Source organism: Chelmon rostratus, chromosome 6 (genome assembly GCF_017976325.1).
Source record: "Chelmon rostratus isolate fCheRos1 chromosome 6, fCheRos1.pri, whole genome shotgun sequence".
Taxonomy (NCBI): domain Eukaryota; kingdom Metazoa; phylum Chordata; class Actinopteri; order Chaetodontiformes; family Chaetodontidae; genus Chelmon; species Chelmon rostratus.
Window position 1 is genome coordinate 29,388,145 of NC_055663.1, and position 17,409 is coordinate 29,405,553.

Here is a 17,409-nt window from a genome sequence, read left to right on the forward strand (position 1 = left end):
TGAACCCTTCAGTGCTTCACAAACAGACTGCATGAGGGTGAGAAGGTCTTCATACCCGATAGACCTTCATCGGACTCGGGAACCCTCCTCTGAAACTGAACTGAGGCAGATGTTGAGGACTCGGCTCGGCCTCGCGTCTCCTGCTCTGGTCTTTGAAGCGCAGCAGAACGAGGAGGTGTTCAGCAGAGTGACATCTGTGCCTCTTTCATTGCTCTACCTGCCTCCCCAGGACTCCTTCCAGCTCTGCAATTAGACCGATCCATTCACGCCGCCCCCCCGGCTCCCTCTCCTCGGCCTTTTGTGAAAACTCGAGGGCTTTGTGTTCCAGCCTGAGCCCCCTTTTCAGCAGACACTCTGAGAAAAGGCCAGTGCCTCTGCGTGGGGGACATCTGTTGAGAAGTGGCTTGGATTCATGTCATAGACGGGGTCATATTTTATTCACAAAGAGCTGAACCCAACAACAACAACAGTAATTAGGCTGAAATTTGGGTTGTAGCTGGGGCCCAGAGTCCTGCTAACGGGACCAGTGTGACCCCCCTCTGATGACTGAAGGGTTAAATTGTCCTGTGAAGCTGCTGCTGGAGATCCATCTCAAACGGTTTAACACCACAGAGGGGAAGTCCTTGAAACGGCTTAATTTAAAACCTGTAAAGCCTCGTTATTAAAAATATGTTGCAACAACTTTGAAGAAATTCTGACCTAAAGGAAGAAAAAAGAAAAGCAAATTCACGTCTCACAACGCGGATGTTCAGTTAACCAAAAGACGAGATTTCAACCCAGAAAGAGTTCGGCCTGACGAGCGTTCAGCTCTTCGTTCCCTCCGTGCTCAGAGGTTCACACGTGGCCGAAACTAAAACTGAACTCAGAAAACACAAACAAACTAATTCCAAACTACTGAAACCTCGATATGAAGGAGAAAGACTTTGTGACCTTTGTAAAAGTTTCCTGCACGAGACGAAGACGAGGACAGGCCGACATCAGCGCGGCACGAAGTCCTCGTTCATTTCTCTCAGACCTTCACCTCATATTTAGTTTTAGTTTTAGTTTGTCGGGGCCTGGTTTAGTGTGTCAGAAGCATGAAGAGGCTGCAGCGTTCATTTCACTGAGTAACCTCGCGTCGCAAAATGACAATAAATGTAACCTGATGCCTTCTTGCTAAAAAACTAAATTTAAATGAATCTTTATTCATTTTTAGTATACTATAGTTAGGAAATATTGTTTCAGTTTAGTTTAAATTTTGCTTAATAACTACCTTGTTTCATGTTGAACGTTCAATTAGTTGTTTTTCTTTGGCCACTTGGGGGCAGTAGAGCACACTGTAATGACCGCATTGACATATTGAATGTGCCAAAAAACCAAAACTAGGAGCTAAAACAGGCTAAAAAAGGCTCCACGGAGTTCTCGAGCTGCTGTGTTTCCAGGTATATATGAACACATCGTCATTTAATCCGTGGACGGACTCTCAATAGAGATTCTCCATCAGTTGGTAGAGACAAAACCAGTTTTGAGAGGACCGTGAATACTGGTCTTACATTTATCAGGTAATAACATGTCAGGTGCTGAGTGGCTAAAAAACAGGTACATGCTGCTTTAAACAAACATTTCTGGATGTTAAACGTCACTCGGGGGAGTCGTGGGAGCTGCAGCAGCTGAAAGGAGCATTTTTCAGGAAATGTTCACCACCCAATCAGAATAGAGGACTCTGTGGACTTGTCAGTTCAAGTCTCGTTCCTTCAGGAAGTATTTAGCTTCTGAAACTTCCTCTCAGACGTTTAGCTGAAGCTGTTTCCGCTTCTTCATTAAAACTAAACGCCGTTAACTCTGAAATACATCGCTGTGCTTTTGGTAACTTTGATGTCAGCTGACGAGCCTGATGGTCAGCAGCCTGCCGTCGTCCCAGGACCACCCCCACCCCCCCGCCAGCCTCTGACTCATTTAGCAGAAGGAAAAGGATCATGAGATCATGGAGAATGAGCGCTGAACTGGACGGCGTCTGAACAATATTTACCTCTCCGCCGTCTTTTAATCCGCAGACCTGTGGCGTAACTCTGACCCACTTTGGTATCCTGTCTGTCTTCAGACTAGAACAATAAGACGTCGCACACGTCCTTCGCCGCAGCCCGAGCCTGCTGCCGTGGAACCGTGGACTCTAATCTTATCACTCAGATCTGTGCGTCCACACGGCTCGGCCGCCTTTAGATCTGAAGCTGTGCGGCGCTTCACTTACATTTGTGCTAGTGAGAGGAACCTGCAGGAGAAGATTCAGATTGTTCACGTGCAAAGAAAAAGCACTGACCTCAAAATATCCCGACAGATTCACTCAGATTTGTGTTTATCATCTGCTGTCGATTGTTTTTTAGCCTCGGGGATGACATCACAGCATCACTGTACTGATGAAGAGCGTCCACTTTGTCAGCAGGCTGCAGTCACTTTAATCTGCTAATAAGGAACTGTGAATATGTCGCGAGCGTGATATGTTTAAATGTAAGAAGAGGTTTGTCAGTGCCCTCTAGTGGACAGACCGTGTAATGAGCTCAAACACGTCCAAACTGCAGTGTCTCGTAACGTATCTGCCGATGTACGGACGTACTGACATCTGTGAGAAGCTAACATCGTCAGGGAGTGAACACAAATGTAGAAGCTCAGAGATGAAACAGCTGCGCCGTCCTCTTCGATGAAACGTGTGTTAGTTACAGAAAATAGTCCGAGAAGTTTTCATTTATTATTTTAACTGTGACAAAGCTGCATGTCGCTCTCTCTTCTTTTAGATCACTTCTGCCCAAACGTTTGGCCTCACGTTGATCTTATAACGAGTTCTGACATTTAGAGCTTTCTTTAAATATAAATCCTCGTGTTTGATTGGCTGCCAGGTGTCTGTTTAAATCACATCCAGTAACATGGTGCAGAGACCAGTTCTTCAAAAACATCATCCTGGTTTATTCATATTAAGCTTTTCTCTTTTTAATTCAGTTGCCGTCAGTGAGCGGCTCATTATTTGCTTCTCAGTTTGGTCAAACAGAGATTCATCATCTTAAACGTGAGTCAGAGAAGATCGAGATGAGACAGAGAGTGTAGACTCTGTCAGACTTCCTGTTTCCGTCAGGTTGATGCTGAACACGTGGAAACTGCGACTCCTCCTCTGACAACTTGTTTTATATGAACATGTGAAGTTATGAATCTTAAATAATCTTGTTTTGGAGGATGGGACGTGTTATTAACCTGCTGGTAACCATGGAAACAGCTGCTACCTGAGTGGTGGAAGTACATCGCCGTGTTTGATTTTGGACTCTTGTTGCTGAGCTCGGGATTAATTCTGCTAATTATCTGCTCTGAGATGTTCCGGTCGTTGTTGTCGGCCCCCGGCTGGTGAACCGTGTTTTCTCTCGCTCCGTCAGATGCCGTCAGACTTTCCTGTACAGGCAAACGTGGCAGAATATTTAGCTCTAAATTGGAGCTGCAGCTAATTATTGTCGTTATTATTGATTAAAATCAGGTTTCATGCAGCTTCTAAACCTGTTTGGAGTCCAGCGTCGTCCCCTGACCTGCAGAAGAGACATTTTTTGAGATCTCTACGACACAAACTCTGATATTTTCCTGTATTTTTGAATAAATCCGTTGTTTCCCTGCTGTTGAGACGAGAACATGAGTCGACTCTGAAGGATTTTTGGACCAAAGAATGATTTCATGGGCCAAAAAAAGCCCGAGATGAAAGCTGAAGAATCGGCAGCATGTGACCGTCAGCTTCCTGTCAGGCGCCGAGGTGTTCGCATCCTCGCGGCCACTTTCGCTCTTGTCGGGTCAGGTCGCCCTCGGAGGGAGGCGGCGGACGGCGGCGCTCTGACACGCAGACGTGCAGCCGCGGCTGACGGAGCTAATGAGGCAGTCGGCTCGTTAGCCGCTAATTGAGCGGTCAGCGCCAATACTGGAGTTCGCCATCTGTTTGTCACAGAGGAACATCTTGTCGCTTCACGCCCGTCGACGGGCCCCTCTCTCGCTCTGTGGTGCGATATTAATAGCTCGAGCTCACAGACGGACGGAGAAATGAAGAAAGAAACCGGAGAAAACGACCAACAAGCTGCGGGGAGAGACGAGGAGGAGGGAGACGCTAAAAGGCCCGCAGAGAGGGAATCTGCCAGGTCCGGTTAACCCCAACAGGAAGCAGCGCGGCAGCCAGCGGCGACCTGAAACACTGGAAACCAAGGCGCCGAATTCAAGTCCTTAAATGATCTCTGGGACAGTTTAATCTGCTTTCTGAAGAGACGCTAATTTCATTTTCTTATCTGTCGAAAGATGAAATTCATGTCCACACTTTCGCTTTATGTGGAATAATAATGATAACAAAGAGAAGCAGCCTGAGTGACATGATGCTCCTCCAACTAACATGCACGAGTCACATCTTAAACTAATGTTTTAATGTTTTAATGTCTCTCTCTGACTTTAACTTAGCTGCACATGATCACATACGGACTCTTTAAAAACACAACGCAGAGCTCTGCAGGACTGTGAACGACCTGAAGACCAGATCGACCCTCCTGTGCAGATTTATTAGCCGCTCATCTCAAACATTAGTCAGAAAAGATCAAGATGAGACAGAGAGGGAAGATTATTCTCAGTTTAGACAGACTTCCTGTTTCCGTCAGGTTGATGCTGAACACGGAAACTGCGACTCCTCCTCTGAACATGTGAAGTTATGAATCTGCAGCGGTGACTAAAATAATAATGATAATACTAAAATAATCTGGTTTTGTCTTTTCCGACTGCAAAGAAGAAAAAATACTATTTATCTGTATGATTAGAATAAATAAGAATTCAATCTGCGATATTAAAGTTCATTTCATTAAAACACAGATCAGGTCTCTTACCTTCTTAACCTGCAACAGTTTCTTTTCAGCTCGTCTCCACTGAGTCGTCTGTCGGCGGGCGGACTGTGACTGTGACTGTGTGTGTGTGTGTGTGTGTGTGTGTGTGTGTGTGTGTGTGTGTGTGTGTGTGTGTGTGTGTGTGTGTGTGTGGCGTCGGCTCGGTGGAGGTGCTAATTTGTTAATGTTCGTTCCATGAGGAATCTTAATTAGCGTTGTAGGTTTCATGCCTAATTTAGTGATTTGGAGCAGGCTGAATGAACTAATGAACACCTCAGGATGTTCCACACCTTTCTGCTTTTCTTTTTTTCACTCTGACGAGAAGAGAATTAATAGTTGAGTTAACCTTTACACTTCTCTGGTTAATTGTGGTAAAGCATCGAGGATTTTTATTGAGTTTGTGGAGCCAAAAGGTGACTGATGGTTCATGTCTGTTAACATCTCCCATGGCAACAGGAAGATGTGAGGGGCGGGGTCTTGGTTGTCTGTTCACCAAGTCGCTGGGTTTCCCTCCACGATGAGGGGCTGCTTCAACCATCTGATGCCAAAGCTGACACATGTAAAACAGAGAGACATCTTTTCTTTCCGGTCCTGATCCTGGTCTCACCTCACAGGAAACTTTATGATCAAAGTCAGATTTAGTTCGAAGTGTTACTGATCCAGACTTTCACCGTTCTGATTATTTTTAGGTTTGTATGCACTCTTATAAAATAAGCAGCTATTATCGTCTGAGCCACAAAGTTAGCTAAGGGATAGCACTTCGCTTTAAGGACTGGCCACCAAGGTCATGCAGCTGCTGCGTTTCTGCAGAGTCGGCAGGTGCTGGACGGCGACCGGGCTCGACGCAGGTGTATTGATCTGCAGACTTTCCTGCCAGTGATTGGCCCTCAACAACAAGCTTTTTTTTGTTGTTGTTGGAGGAGAAATCACAGGTGTTACTGAGGACACGAACAATGGCCTCCTTCTGTTGAAGAGGCCCAGGACGACTGTGAGCCAGCACGCATAATACCAGGACTCTGAAACCACAGCAGCTACGTGGACTTCAGCCAGTTTTATTTTTGTCTTTATTTACACCTGTGCTTCTCCGTCTGTGGAAACACGTCATCGTCCAACACTTCAGTGAACCTCCAGGTGACACAGTTCTCAGAGTTTTCTCACTGAGGTTCAGCGTGCTAAATGTTGAATTAAAGCCAAATAGTTTTGCTCTGATGTAGAAAATTCAATAATTGTTCTAAAATGAGACGTAAAGGGAAAAATAAATCGTTTTAAAACCTCCTCAGGGCCTCGTGACCTGATCTCAGAGGCTGGATCTGACTCACTGTGGCTGTAATGAAGACTGCAGCCTGTAGGGGGCGGTAGCAGGACTCTTGCGTTGATGCGTTTGGTGTGACGCGCCTGCTGTGTGTGTTTTGTCCTCAGGGTTGGTTCAGCCCCGGTCAGGTGTTCGTCCTGGATGAGTACTGCGCTCGATACGGCGTCCGAGGCTGCCACCGTCACCTGAACTACCTGAAGGATCTGATGGATTATTCAGAGAACAACGCGCTGGTCGACCCCACGCTGCTGCACTACAGCTACGCCTTCTGCGCCTCCCACGTCCACGGAAACAGGTACGCCGGCCGACACTCGCTCGTTAGAAACGGTCTCAGGGGTCTGGGGGGAGCTCGTGATAACAGTGGTGGTGCAGGGTGAAGCAGCACTTCCTGCAGCAGCTTCAGTGACCTCAAAACTCCAACCAATAGCGTCACAGCTCCTCCCTCGTCGACCTATCAAAGCAGACTGTTTGTGTGTTCATAGCTGACGGTGTTACTCTTTAAACTGAACCCTCGCTGAAACCTGAACAGTATACCTTCAAAATAAAACAGCTTGATTTGAGTTAATAATAATGACGACAAAACGCCAAGAAGAAGGATAAATTCTAGCAGAGATGCACCTGATGTATTTAAAGACTTGAATTATATAATAAAAACGCTTGACAGCTTTTTTTTTTTCTAAAAGTTAGCAAGAGGCTCCTCAAGCTGCAGTTTTCAAGGACGAAGAAGAAGCTGAACTCTCAAAGGCTTCATTCAGCCGCTGTGGATTCTGTACTTTCCACATTGGTTCAGATAAATACTCACCGCCTCGCTTTACTTTGGCGAGCTCTGACTTCCTGCTGCTGGCCCGAAACTTATTTTCCATCTCGTGCATTTTCATCCTAATTCTGTCTTACTGTTATTGTCACGTGGGTTTTATTCTCCATCTTATTTTGCATTCGTGCATGTGATTTCTGTGAGCTGCACTTCCTGTTTGAAAGGTGCTGTACGAATAAAGTTTACCAAACAGGAAGTGCTCATCGGCACTTTTAACAAAAACTACCCAAAACTTTAATAAATGTAGGCTTAAAGCAAAAACCGGGGCTGAAGTGTAAGGCGCTCATGTGTCAGTTCTGTCTGAGGGGAAACGTTGTGGTTTGGGGTAAAGTTACGTTGTTGTTAAGGTCACGGGACATTTGTTGTCATAGTAACAGGAAGAGATGGCTGCAGTAGAAACCAGCACTGACTGTTGAAAATGGACAATAAGCGGCAGTTTCCTGTTAAAATCTCATGTTTCGTTGACCTGACAGTCCCCCCCCGACCTCGTCTCTCCGGCTCGTTAGTGACATCACACGTTCTCGTCCTATGAAGGCAAAGAGTCAGGATTCCTGAACGGCGGCTCGGCCCCCTCCAGGCCTCTGCTGATCTCCCCCGGACTGCCCAGACATGAGCAGCAGCGGTGTCTTTTAGCCGCTCGCTGGCATGAGCTTCACTCCAGCAGTTCAGCCCCCCCCCCGGCAGCCCCTGCTCGACTCCCCCGGCTGGTAATTACTGATATCTGTGCTTCCTCCCTTTGTCGACTCATTTAGTCAATTAGAAAGTGTAATGATTAGCTTCTCCAGCTCATCGCCAGATAGAAATTGGGGAGGGGGGGGGGGGTTACTGGAATTGGCTTTTTGTCAGTTGGAGCTCTAATTTGAATAATTGATGCCCATTCAGGGCTCCCGGAGCTGCCTGAGTGGGTGTGGATGGGAAAAAGAGGTTTTGGAAGGCTGGCAGCCTCAGGGGGGCGGGCAGAGGGGGGAGGGGGGGGTGAAAAAAACAAACTTAATTACAGAACTGAAGTTTTCCCTGGAGGGCCGCTCGAAAACTACGTCAGGAGGCAGCGAGGACAAAGAGCGACGCTGCAGAATGATCAACAGAAGAGTACTTGACTAATACTTCAGAGCGTCAGACTGTGCTTTTCTCCAGGAGCTCTGCGGCCCGCTGCAGCTCCACTGGAGGTGGAGATGTTTGTCTGATCCCTGAAAGCCGGCCGAGGGTGGTGTCACACTTTCAAGGTGTGCTGGAGACACTTCTAACCCCTGTGGTCAAAGATCAGTTCAGATATTTTGGCCATTGTCAAGTTTTTTATATATGTTTTTATTCAGGGATTAAATTAATTATATTGTGTTTTTCTTTCACCAAAGCTCCCCCAGGTTCGGCTTTTTCCTCAGTGGCGGAGCGTTCAGTCCGCGCCCGGGTCAGATGGGTATTGATGCCGCTGATGGAGGCGTGACACCCGGGTGGAGGCGTGAACTTCCGGATGTTAGTTGTTGTTGGTTTTGTTGTTCGTATTGTCGAAGATGCAGCGAGGTGAGAGAGCGTCTCCTCGTTCAAGGGAAGCGCTCAGTGTTGAGTTTAAAAGAAAGTAAAAGAAAGAAATAAAGTAACCATGTGACGTATCTCTGCGTCTGTTCTCTGATTTGGTGACATTGAACGTGACGCAGCAGAGAACGAACAGTGATCGTTGCTCTGAGGAGTCTGACACCAGGCTGTTTTCCTCTCGCGCCTCAGACTTTGTGAAGACGTGACGGCAGCGAACGAGGAAGACTGGTTTTAACCGACGAATGAAATCCATCCGCCTGCTGGTCCGAGGTCGCATCGCAGCGGGCCTCAGCCGCTCTCCTCCACCCTCCCTCCATGTGTGACAGACGTCCGAGCGGCTCGCGCTGCGTCTGAGCCGGAGCGCAGCCCGCCTCAAAGCTCGTGATCAGCGTCGGAAACCTGAACCGACTCAACCGCGAGCTCCGCCTCCAGCTCAGCTCCTTCTTCGCCACGTCGGCCCGGGACGACGGCCGCGCTCCTGCCAGCACTGCACCGACCCGCCGCCATCTCACGCTCCATTTTACCCCTGCTGGGAAACAGGATCCTGAGATACAGGAGATTAAGACCTGATGAAACCGGTTCACCACAGGTGGTCTGAGACACCGTTGTCTCTGCACTCCACCCAGGTGGAACTCCGTCACTGAGCGTCCACCCACGGTCTGTCGCCTGCTGCAGTGACGCTGTGATGGAGGCTGTATCTGAGTTACCTGGACATGACGTGTGTGTGTGTGTGTGTGTGTGTGTGTGTGTGTGTGTGTGTGTGTGTGTGTGTGATGAAGCAGCTGTGACGCTTTGATTCGTCGTGTGCTGGTCTGCTGAGACGGGTGCGTTTGAACCGGGATCAGGGTTAAAGGAGCATTACCAGAGCCGTGGGGGGGTCCGCTCGCCTCCCTCTCTCCTGTCATGTCCGATCTTCTCCTCGCCGAGCCGTCTCCACCACACTGACACGGGATGTGACAGGAGCTTTTACCTCCCCCAACCCCTCTCACAACAACCCCCCGCCTCCAGAGAGGTGATATGGAAGAAGGAAGGTGACACACAGGATCACCTGCCACTCAGCCTAATCTCCCTTCCACACCTCTTAAGGTGAAGTGGCGTCCAGCCCCGGCTTCCTGCCACGCCGCTCGCCGCGCTCGACTCACGATGACTCTCGTCACCTGACATCAGAAGCGAGCGGCCGGAGGGTTTGGCGGATCCCGCGGGCGGATACGGCGCTTATCGTTTACACATGAGCCACATGGAGTGTAAACACACAAACCTGAGTCTACGGACCCCCCCCCCCCCCCCCTCGCCGCTGACAGCAGCCTCGCCTCCAACGCGCTCGCTTCATTTAGCAGCAACAATGTGTCTGAACCCCGACAAGCTGTCGCATCGCTCCCAGTCCGCCGTGTGAGCCCAAGCATGAACACACAGACTGATGGCAGTGAGGAAGCAAAGCAATCCAATCCAAACCAATCCAAACCAATCCAAACCAAACCAATCCAATCCAAACCAAACCAATCCAAACCAATCCAAACCAATCCAATCCAAACCAAACCAATCCAAACCAATCCAATCCAAACCAATCCAATCCAAACCAAACCAATCCAAACCAATCCAAACCAATCCAATCCAATCCAAACCAATCCAAACCAAACCAATCCAATCCAAACCAAACCAATCCAAACCAATCCAAACCAATCCAATCCAAACCAAACCAATCCAAACCAATCCAAACCAATCCAATCCAATCCAATCCAATCCAAACCGATCCAAACCAAACCAATCCAAACCAATCCAAACCAATCCAATCCAAACCAAACCAAACCAATCTAATCTAATCTAATCTAATCTAATCTAATCTAATCTAATCTAAACTAAACTAAACTAAACTAAACTAAACTAAACTAAACTAAACTAAACTAAACTAAACTAAGCTAAACTAAACTAGTCTAGTCAAACCCAAACCCCAAACCAAGAGGAAGGTGTGGGCGACATCTGGGGGAAGATTGAGTTTCACGTATCGCCTGAAAGCTCTTGATGAGCTCGTTGCAGTGACGTTTCAGCTCCTGACACATGTCACCGCTTAAAGAAGAGATTTTCTACGAAGCATAAAGTGAACACAGAGAACAGTCTGAAACGGTGCGTTTGAGTGCATCTTGATTGATTGGAAATATGAACGCCATTTCACTTTTCAGATGTCAGAATGTCATTTTAAATTAATTAATGTTTCAGCTTTGATCAAGAGTGTGGTTGAGCGTGTAAACCACCATCCGAAGTCAAGAATTGTTTGCTTTTCTCTTTTGGCTGCTGGACTTTCCCAGCTGCACTTGAACCCCCTTACAGTCACGCCTGGGGGCAAATCCATTCTGATCACGCGGGAAACTCAGCATTTGTGTCACTTTAACTGCTTTAAATGGAACGAGAAGCTGAAAACTTCTGGCTGCAGCCTTGAAGTCTACGTGAGGTTGGCCTTTTTTTTTAAAGAGGCAAATCTAAACTAAATTCATGAGAGCAGAAGGAAAATCTGTGACGACGGTTTGATTAAAGATTCAGTTGAAATAGTAACCAAACAGGTGGCCAAGAGGCTAAACTGCTAAACAATCTCAAGAATTCCTCCACACTGAGAGCTGAAACAATTGATTAATTAAGAGCTGTTTTAATAATCAATAAATCTGTAAAGTCAGAAATACAAACACGTTTCTTCTTTGTCTTGTATCTTTTTTTTTTATTTACTGTTGATCAGACAAAACAAAATATTTGAAGTAATGATGCACCTTTTTCTCCATTTCCTCACATTAATTAGAGCGACCAGCAGACGAATCAGTGATGAGCGATCAGCTGCAGTTTGATCGTTTTGTTTTGGTGCAACAACACGCGTCGGGCAGTTCGCTGAAAAACTGAAGGAAATATCTGGATTTAGGATTAACAATAACATTCTGGGCCCTAGAACGCTGCACAACTGATCAGTCACTTTTATTTCTGCCACCTCGCTGCACACCCACCCACAGCGCTTTGTTTCGGGGGGGGGGGGGGCTCGGACTGCAGGACAGCTGCCGTTAACTGCGAGGGCTCGGAGCCTCGGGCCATCCCTCCACCTCTACCTCCGTGCCTCCGTCGAGGCCCTCGCTCCGACCGCCGCCCTCGCGCCGTCGTCCGTCCGTGCGGGGGCCCGGTGCGCGGCGAGGCCCTCGGCCGCCCCGACATGAAAGGCGAGCTTTCCTCGTCTTTACGCGAGTGAGCGGCCACGCTCCTCCCAGCAGCTCTGCTTTCTGCTCCCCCGGGATTAGCTGGTGCTTGTTAAATAGGGGCTGTGGGAAGTGGAGGGTGTGATTAGGGGGGTGGGGTCGTCATGAATTGACAGATTTGGGGAACAACAGGGTTTAGAAGTTGTGCTAACAAGTGCTGTTGTGCGGAGAAAGCTGCCTCTCATTACACAGCGAATGGAGTAGAGTGGAGCTGAAGAGCGCCGCTGATGTTCCCGCACAATGCACGACCACTTCCTGTTTTCACCACCTCCACCCTCCAAACACCACCCTGCTCTGACAAAACAAACATGTTAAACATGTTAAAGTGGAAACTTCATGCAGAAAAAACGTGTTTTAATTTGTTTTCAAGCGTTTCATGTCGCTCAGTTTCAGATAAATTATTTTATTTGATTTTTTATTCCCAGTTTGTTTGATTTCGCTTATTTATTTGTTTTTATGTCATTTTATTTTATTTTATTAACTTCTGTCCTACTTTTTATATAATTTTATTTTATATTTCATTTTACTTTGTCATTTTGTTTTATGTGATACCATTTTTATGTAATGTTTTTTCTATATAATAACATTTTTAGGTAGATTTACTTTATATTTATTCTTTGTATTTTATCTTTTATTCTGTATGGAGTGTAATTTGACATCATTCTTATTCATGTTACATTTTATTTTGTGCAGCTTTCTGTAATTTTATTACATTTTACATTATATTTTCAACAGGCAATTTCATTTTTTTGTTTAAATTTTATTTAGTTTATTCAATTAAAATTTGATGTAATTTACTGGATTTTATTTAACATTCTATTTTATGTCATTTTATTTTAATTTGATGGAACCTGACATTTCATGTAATGTTTGCATTGTTTTTATCTGTTTCAGTTAAATAATATATTATATTATTTTCTAATTCCATTTTCATCCTCTCTGGGGTTATTTGACACAATACCACACGCTGCATATACACAGATGTTTTATTGTATTTTATTTGACGTCACAATTCTCCCTGAAAATGTCACTTATTCGCCTTCCCGGTTAAACAACGATGTTCTGTTCAGGTTGATAATTGACAGGAAATTGATCAGCGGCTGTTCGGTATCCTCATCTCACCTGGCCGCCGTCAGACTCCGCCGCTGCTTCTTTCTCGTCACGTTTTTTTTTTATATTCGACTGAGGAGAGTCGGGAACACGCCGCGAGGAGCTCTGCGCGGTTGTTGGTACTCGAGGCGCGGCGGTCAGGGGCTGAACCAGCGAAAGCTTTTATAAGAACAACTCATTAACAGACAACCTCCTCGCTTCTTCCCTCCAGCGACCGCGAGTGCCGTTTGGAGAGGGTGCTTTTCTCTTTCAGCCGCACAGAGAAAGCCCAGAAAGTCAAGGCTGGTCGCGCTGGGTACTGATTGCATTTTTTCCCCTTATTTGCCAGAGTGCCTATTCAGACGAAGGCAAGAAGGGAATGAAAGCTTTACAAACATTAATGAAGCGCTCAACTAACAGTTTTTTCTTTGTCGACTCTCCTCCTGCTGGCTGGATGAGCTGTGGAGGAGGAAGAGGAGCCTGAGCAGCTCTCTGTTTGATTGGTTGACTTTGAGGTCAGTGTGGAGAGTTTGGCTGCTTTATCAGTTAGTTTGGTGAAAACAAACCAGTCGCACTCGTCGGAGTGAGAAAGAAACCAAAGACAGAAAAGCAGCGCGAGCTGTTTTGTGAGGCTTCGCATTTGGTTTGATTTGAGTTCTCGTCTCTCTTTGATTTTATATGAAAAACAAATGGAGATTTCTGCACTGACTTCACCTCTGCACGTCTCTGATTTTGTGATGTGTAGAACCTTTAGCTGGTGGGGGCTCTTGCTTATAGAAATGTATTTGCACTGTGGAAGCCTTGTTAAAGACAGACTCTGTGCTCAAATGTCATAAAACAGCAAAGATACGCTCTCCAAAGTTTCCTATTTAATATTTCAAATTCTCAAATAGTGGAAAAAGCTTTGATTTACCTGAATAGAGAACCAGTCCTTTATTTGAAAGAGGCCTTTATTTAATACACAAAGTATATTTAGCCATATTTGATAAGTGCGTTCTATACACTAAATAAATAGACTTTTCAACAAAAGCCTGCTCTCAAACACATTTTACCTTCATATACTTCACAGTCACTGTTCAGCTGCCATCGCTGAAGCTCAACACTTGGCATGAATGTTTTTCACATTAAAAGCTCCAGCAGGAAGTTGCATTGGGTTTCATTGTTGGTCGCCTAACGACAAATAAAAAACTGCAGCGTTAAGACTTGAGCTGTGTTGCATCTTTTTCACCGTTTGTGTGCGGCACAGCAGTGTTTCACAGTGTTGGTCAGTATGGCACAAACACGTATCACATTGTGTCAGTGAGAGTAATTGTTCTTTTTTATGCTTTTATTCGGTTAAAAAAGAGACAAATCACACAATAAGCAAAGTTAAAGAGGATTTTTTTCTGTTTCTGTCAGCTCATTGTAATGTCGCTGGTGAAGACGCACCAGCTTCACCTCCTCATCCTCTGATGGAGGGGGGGGGGGGGGGTCGAGCAGCCGGTTTGTGAGCGACTGCAGAGCAGGAAGCAGCAGCTGTGGCGAGCCGGCCGGCGAGGTGGACCGACCAGTCAGAAAATAGCCTCGGCACATGTCATCATTCACGTTCTCGACACGCTTCAGTTAGTTTTATTGCGTTCACGTTAAAAAGTCGTTAAATCAGCTGAACGGAGAGAGAAAGAGCAGACCGACTGAGCGGAAGGGCTGAAACTAGAGCTCGACTTTATGTGGCTTCTGTGTAACGTGATGCGATCAGTTTGTGTCGTTCGGTTACCGTTTAAATAATAAAATAAAGAGCAGATACTTCTTGTAACACTCCATGCAAAATAGGCGACAGTCGAGGCTGAAGGCATCGTGTTTCCGAGCCGTCCGTCCTCACGAACGCGACATCTCAGGAACGCCTGGAGGGAATTTCTTCAACGACCACGTTCACTCGGCGGCAAACTGATTCGATTTGGAAGGTCAAAGGTCACTGTGATCACACACAACTTGTTTCTGGACATAAATCAAGAATTCAGATGATAATTATGACTTAATTTCACACAAACGTCTCAGAGGATGAAATGACGATATCTTCTGTCCAAAAGGTCAAAGGTCAGCTTCACTGTGACATCATCATGTTGTCCATTATTCTCACTATAACTGAGGAACAGAAGGCAGATTGTGACCATATTTCACATTGGGTCAGATAATCTTGGGCGTCCACCTTGAAACTGAGATCTTCTGAGCTTCCTGAAGCATCGCAGTCACCGCGAGCTGATTGGTTGTGCTGACGTTGATCTTCAGGTGGTTGTTGCACCATGTGATGAAGCTCTCTGTCAGTCCTCTGGTCGAATCGTCTCAGTGAAGACAGCATGTTTCTTCAGTGCATGCACTGAATGAGTCTGGACAGACATGGAGGGAAATGCACCTGGACTTGTTTGGTGCAGCCACGAGGAGGTGATTCTGGCTCTGAGTGGTTGTGGCGTTGCTGGTGTTTCCTGCTAACTGATGAGCGGCAGCTTGCTACCCACAGTGCATTTCAGTGTTGCTTAGAGTTGTGTAGCCAACATTTCTGTGTGTTATAGGACATTAAAAACACGTTTGCAGCTGATTTCTGATCGATGTAGCAACACATACTTTGTGTGTGTGTGTGTGTGTGTGTGTGTTTGTGTGTTTGTGTGTGCAGCTCTTTATCTTTATTTTGAATCTCTATTTCCTGAATAGTGACGATTAGCAGGAGGAAAGCGGCGGCGCTCGCTCTCCTGCAGAGTGACATTAATTTACAGTCACAGGTGCGTCCATGCGTCAGAGACGGGAGCCCATCCAACAATAATAGACCAGCACGTAAAGCTGGTGGGGGGGTGACTGATGTCGTACTCATGTCATTAGAGCAGTGGAAATCTGCGCGGTGCTGAATCTACTGTGGGTATAGCACAGGATAGCCCCCCCCCCCCCCCCCCCCCCCCATAATGTTTATTATCTGGTTTTTAATTATGAGCTTCAGGTGAACGTCAGCTGACCGAGTCTGTCTTCTGTGTCTCCAGGCCTGATGGGATGGGCACGGTGACGGTGGAGGAGAAGGAGAGCTTTGAGGCCATCAGGACTCGCCTCATGGCCCTGCTGGAGAACCAGATCACACATTTTAGGTATGAACATCGAACATCTGCATGCTGCTGCTTCTCCTTCACTTCTGTCCCGTAGACCTCTGAGGAAGCGTTTTCTCACGTTTCTCTGTCAGCGTTCGGTTTTATTGGCTCAGGTTTAGAGAAAATGATGGAGGTGAATGGAGTCTAGTCTGAATATTGGAAATAAAACTTTTAAAGAAACCAACAGCAGCATCATGATGTGTTCACGTGTGCGACAGAATGCTGGTTTTAATCAGGTTTCTGGATCAGACTGGTCATGTTTTTGCTCATGTAAACATCAAATCCTGGAATCATAAACCTGAATCAGTTACAGAGCATTTAAACACCTGAAGCCGAGCTCAGACTGCGAGAGCTTCCTGTCCAGACTGAGTCTCTGAACCGGCTCTTCACTGAAGTCCAGACAAGGGAAAGCTTTGATTCCAGGTTGAGCTTCCACAGAGTGAACACAGAGAAGATGTTCGTTCAAACGCAGACGGCTTTGATGAATTAGTTTCACCACAGAACAATAATCTCAGCGCAGGCGCTGTTGGACGAGTTTTGATTCTGCCAACAGATTTTCATTTCATTAATGAAACTGCAGGAGAATCTGAACCTCTGAAAGACGTCGGCATGTTTCGCTGAAACGTGTTTTGAAGCAAACTGCCCAAAAGCTGTAAAAGCAGCGGTATGCTGCTTTAGCTTCATCATAATAACCCCCGGCAGTCTGGGTATTTTTAGCCCCATCAGCAGCACACAACAGGTGCAGGACATGCGTCGGCGGCGGCTGATGAGACCTCCCTGCATCTGCGTGCTGCTATTCAGCGCCGCCGCCGCCGTGTGAACGCATTGTGAGCGTGGTGTGAAAGCGACAGCCCCGAGACCTTGAGCAACACTCGCCTGAATGGACCTGTGCCATTAACTGTCCCGAAGCCCGGCTCTTTAAACCCTTCACGCCTGAGAGGGGCCCTCCATCTGGTCCCAGAGAGGAGAGGAGGGGCCGGGGGGGGAGGGTGGGGGGGGTCGATCAGCGGGAGTCATTACTAACTCACCTCAACAAGAGGCTAATGCTGGCAAACAATGGCTGGGACAATGCTGGGATTAGGCTAATGGCCCCCCAGACAAGAGCAGGATTTCCACAGTTTAGTCTAGATTAAAGCTGAGCTCAACCACTAAACATTCATTTCAGGTTATAAAGTTTAGCTCCTCTTTAACGATTATTCCTCCTTCTGACACAGGAAGCAGATTATCTGAGGATGACTCGGAAAGACACACACCACGTGGCCATAAGTATGTGGACACCCCACAGAGCACGCAACACACATCGACTGATTCAACTCCAGGCTCGTCAAACCGCGTCTTTCTGGACTGAGAAACACAAACTGAGTCGTGTTCCTCTTAAAGGGGCGGTCCGGGAAGCGTCTGAGTCTGACCCGGACCAGAGAATCCAGTTCAGTTCCTCTCTCAGTTTGCTTCAGTCCAGAAAGCTTCACTG

General features: G+C 46.7%; 1 protein-coding gene across 3 annotated transcripts in view; it reads left to right on the forward strand.

Moving 5' to 3' along the window:
- Positions 1 to 17,409, forward strand: part of cadps2 (Ca++-dependent secretion activator 2) — a 162,613-nt gene that overhangs the window by 95,164 nt on the left and 50,040 nt on the right. For all 3 annotated transcript variants that reach the window (XM_041939895.1, XM_041939893.1, XM_041939894.1), the window contains 2 exons: positions 6,279 to 6,466; positions 15,837 to 15,938. In XM_041939895.1, the coding sequence (XP_041795829.1) occupies positions 6,279 to 6,466; positions 15,837 to 15,938 (290 nt within the window). The remainder of the gene's footprint in view (positions 1 to 6,278; positions 6,467 to 15,836; positions 15,939 to 17,409) is intronic.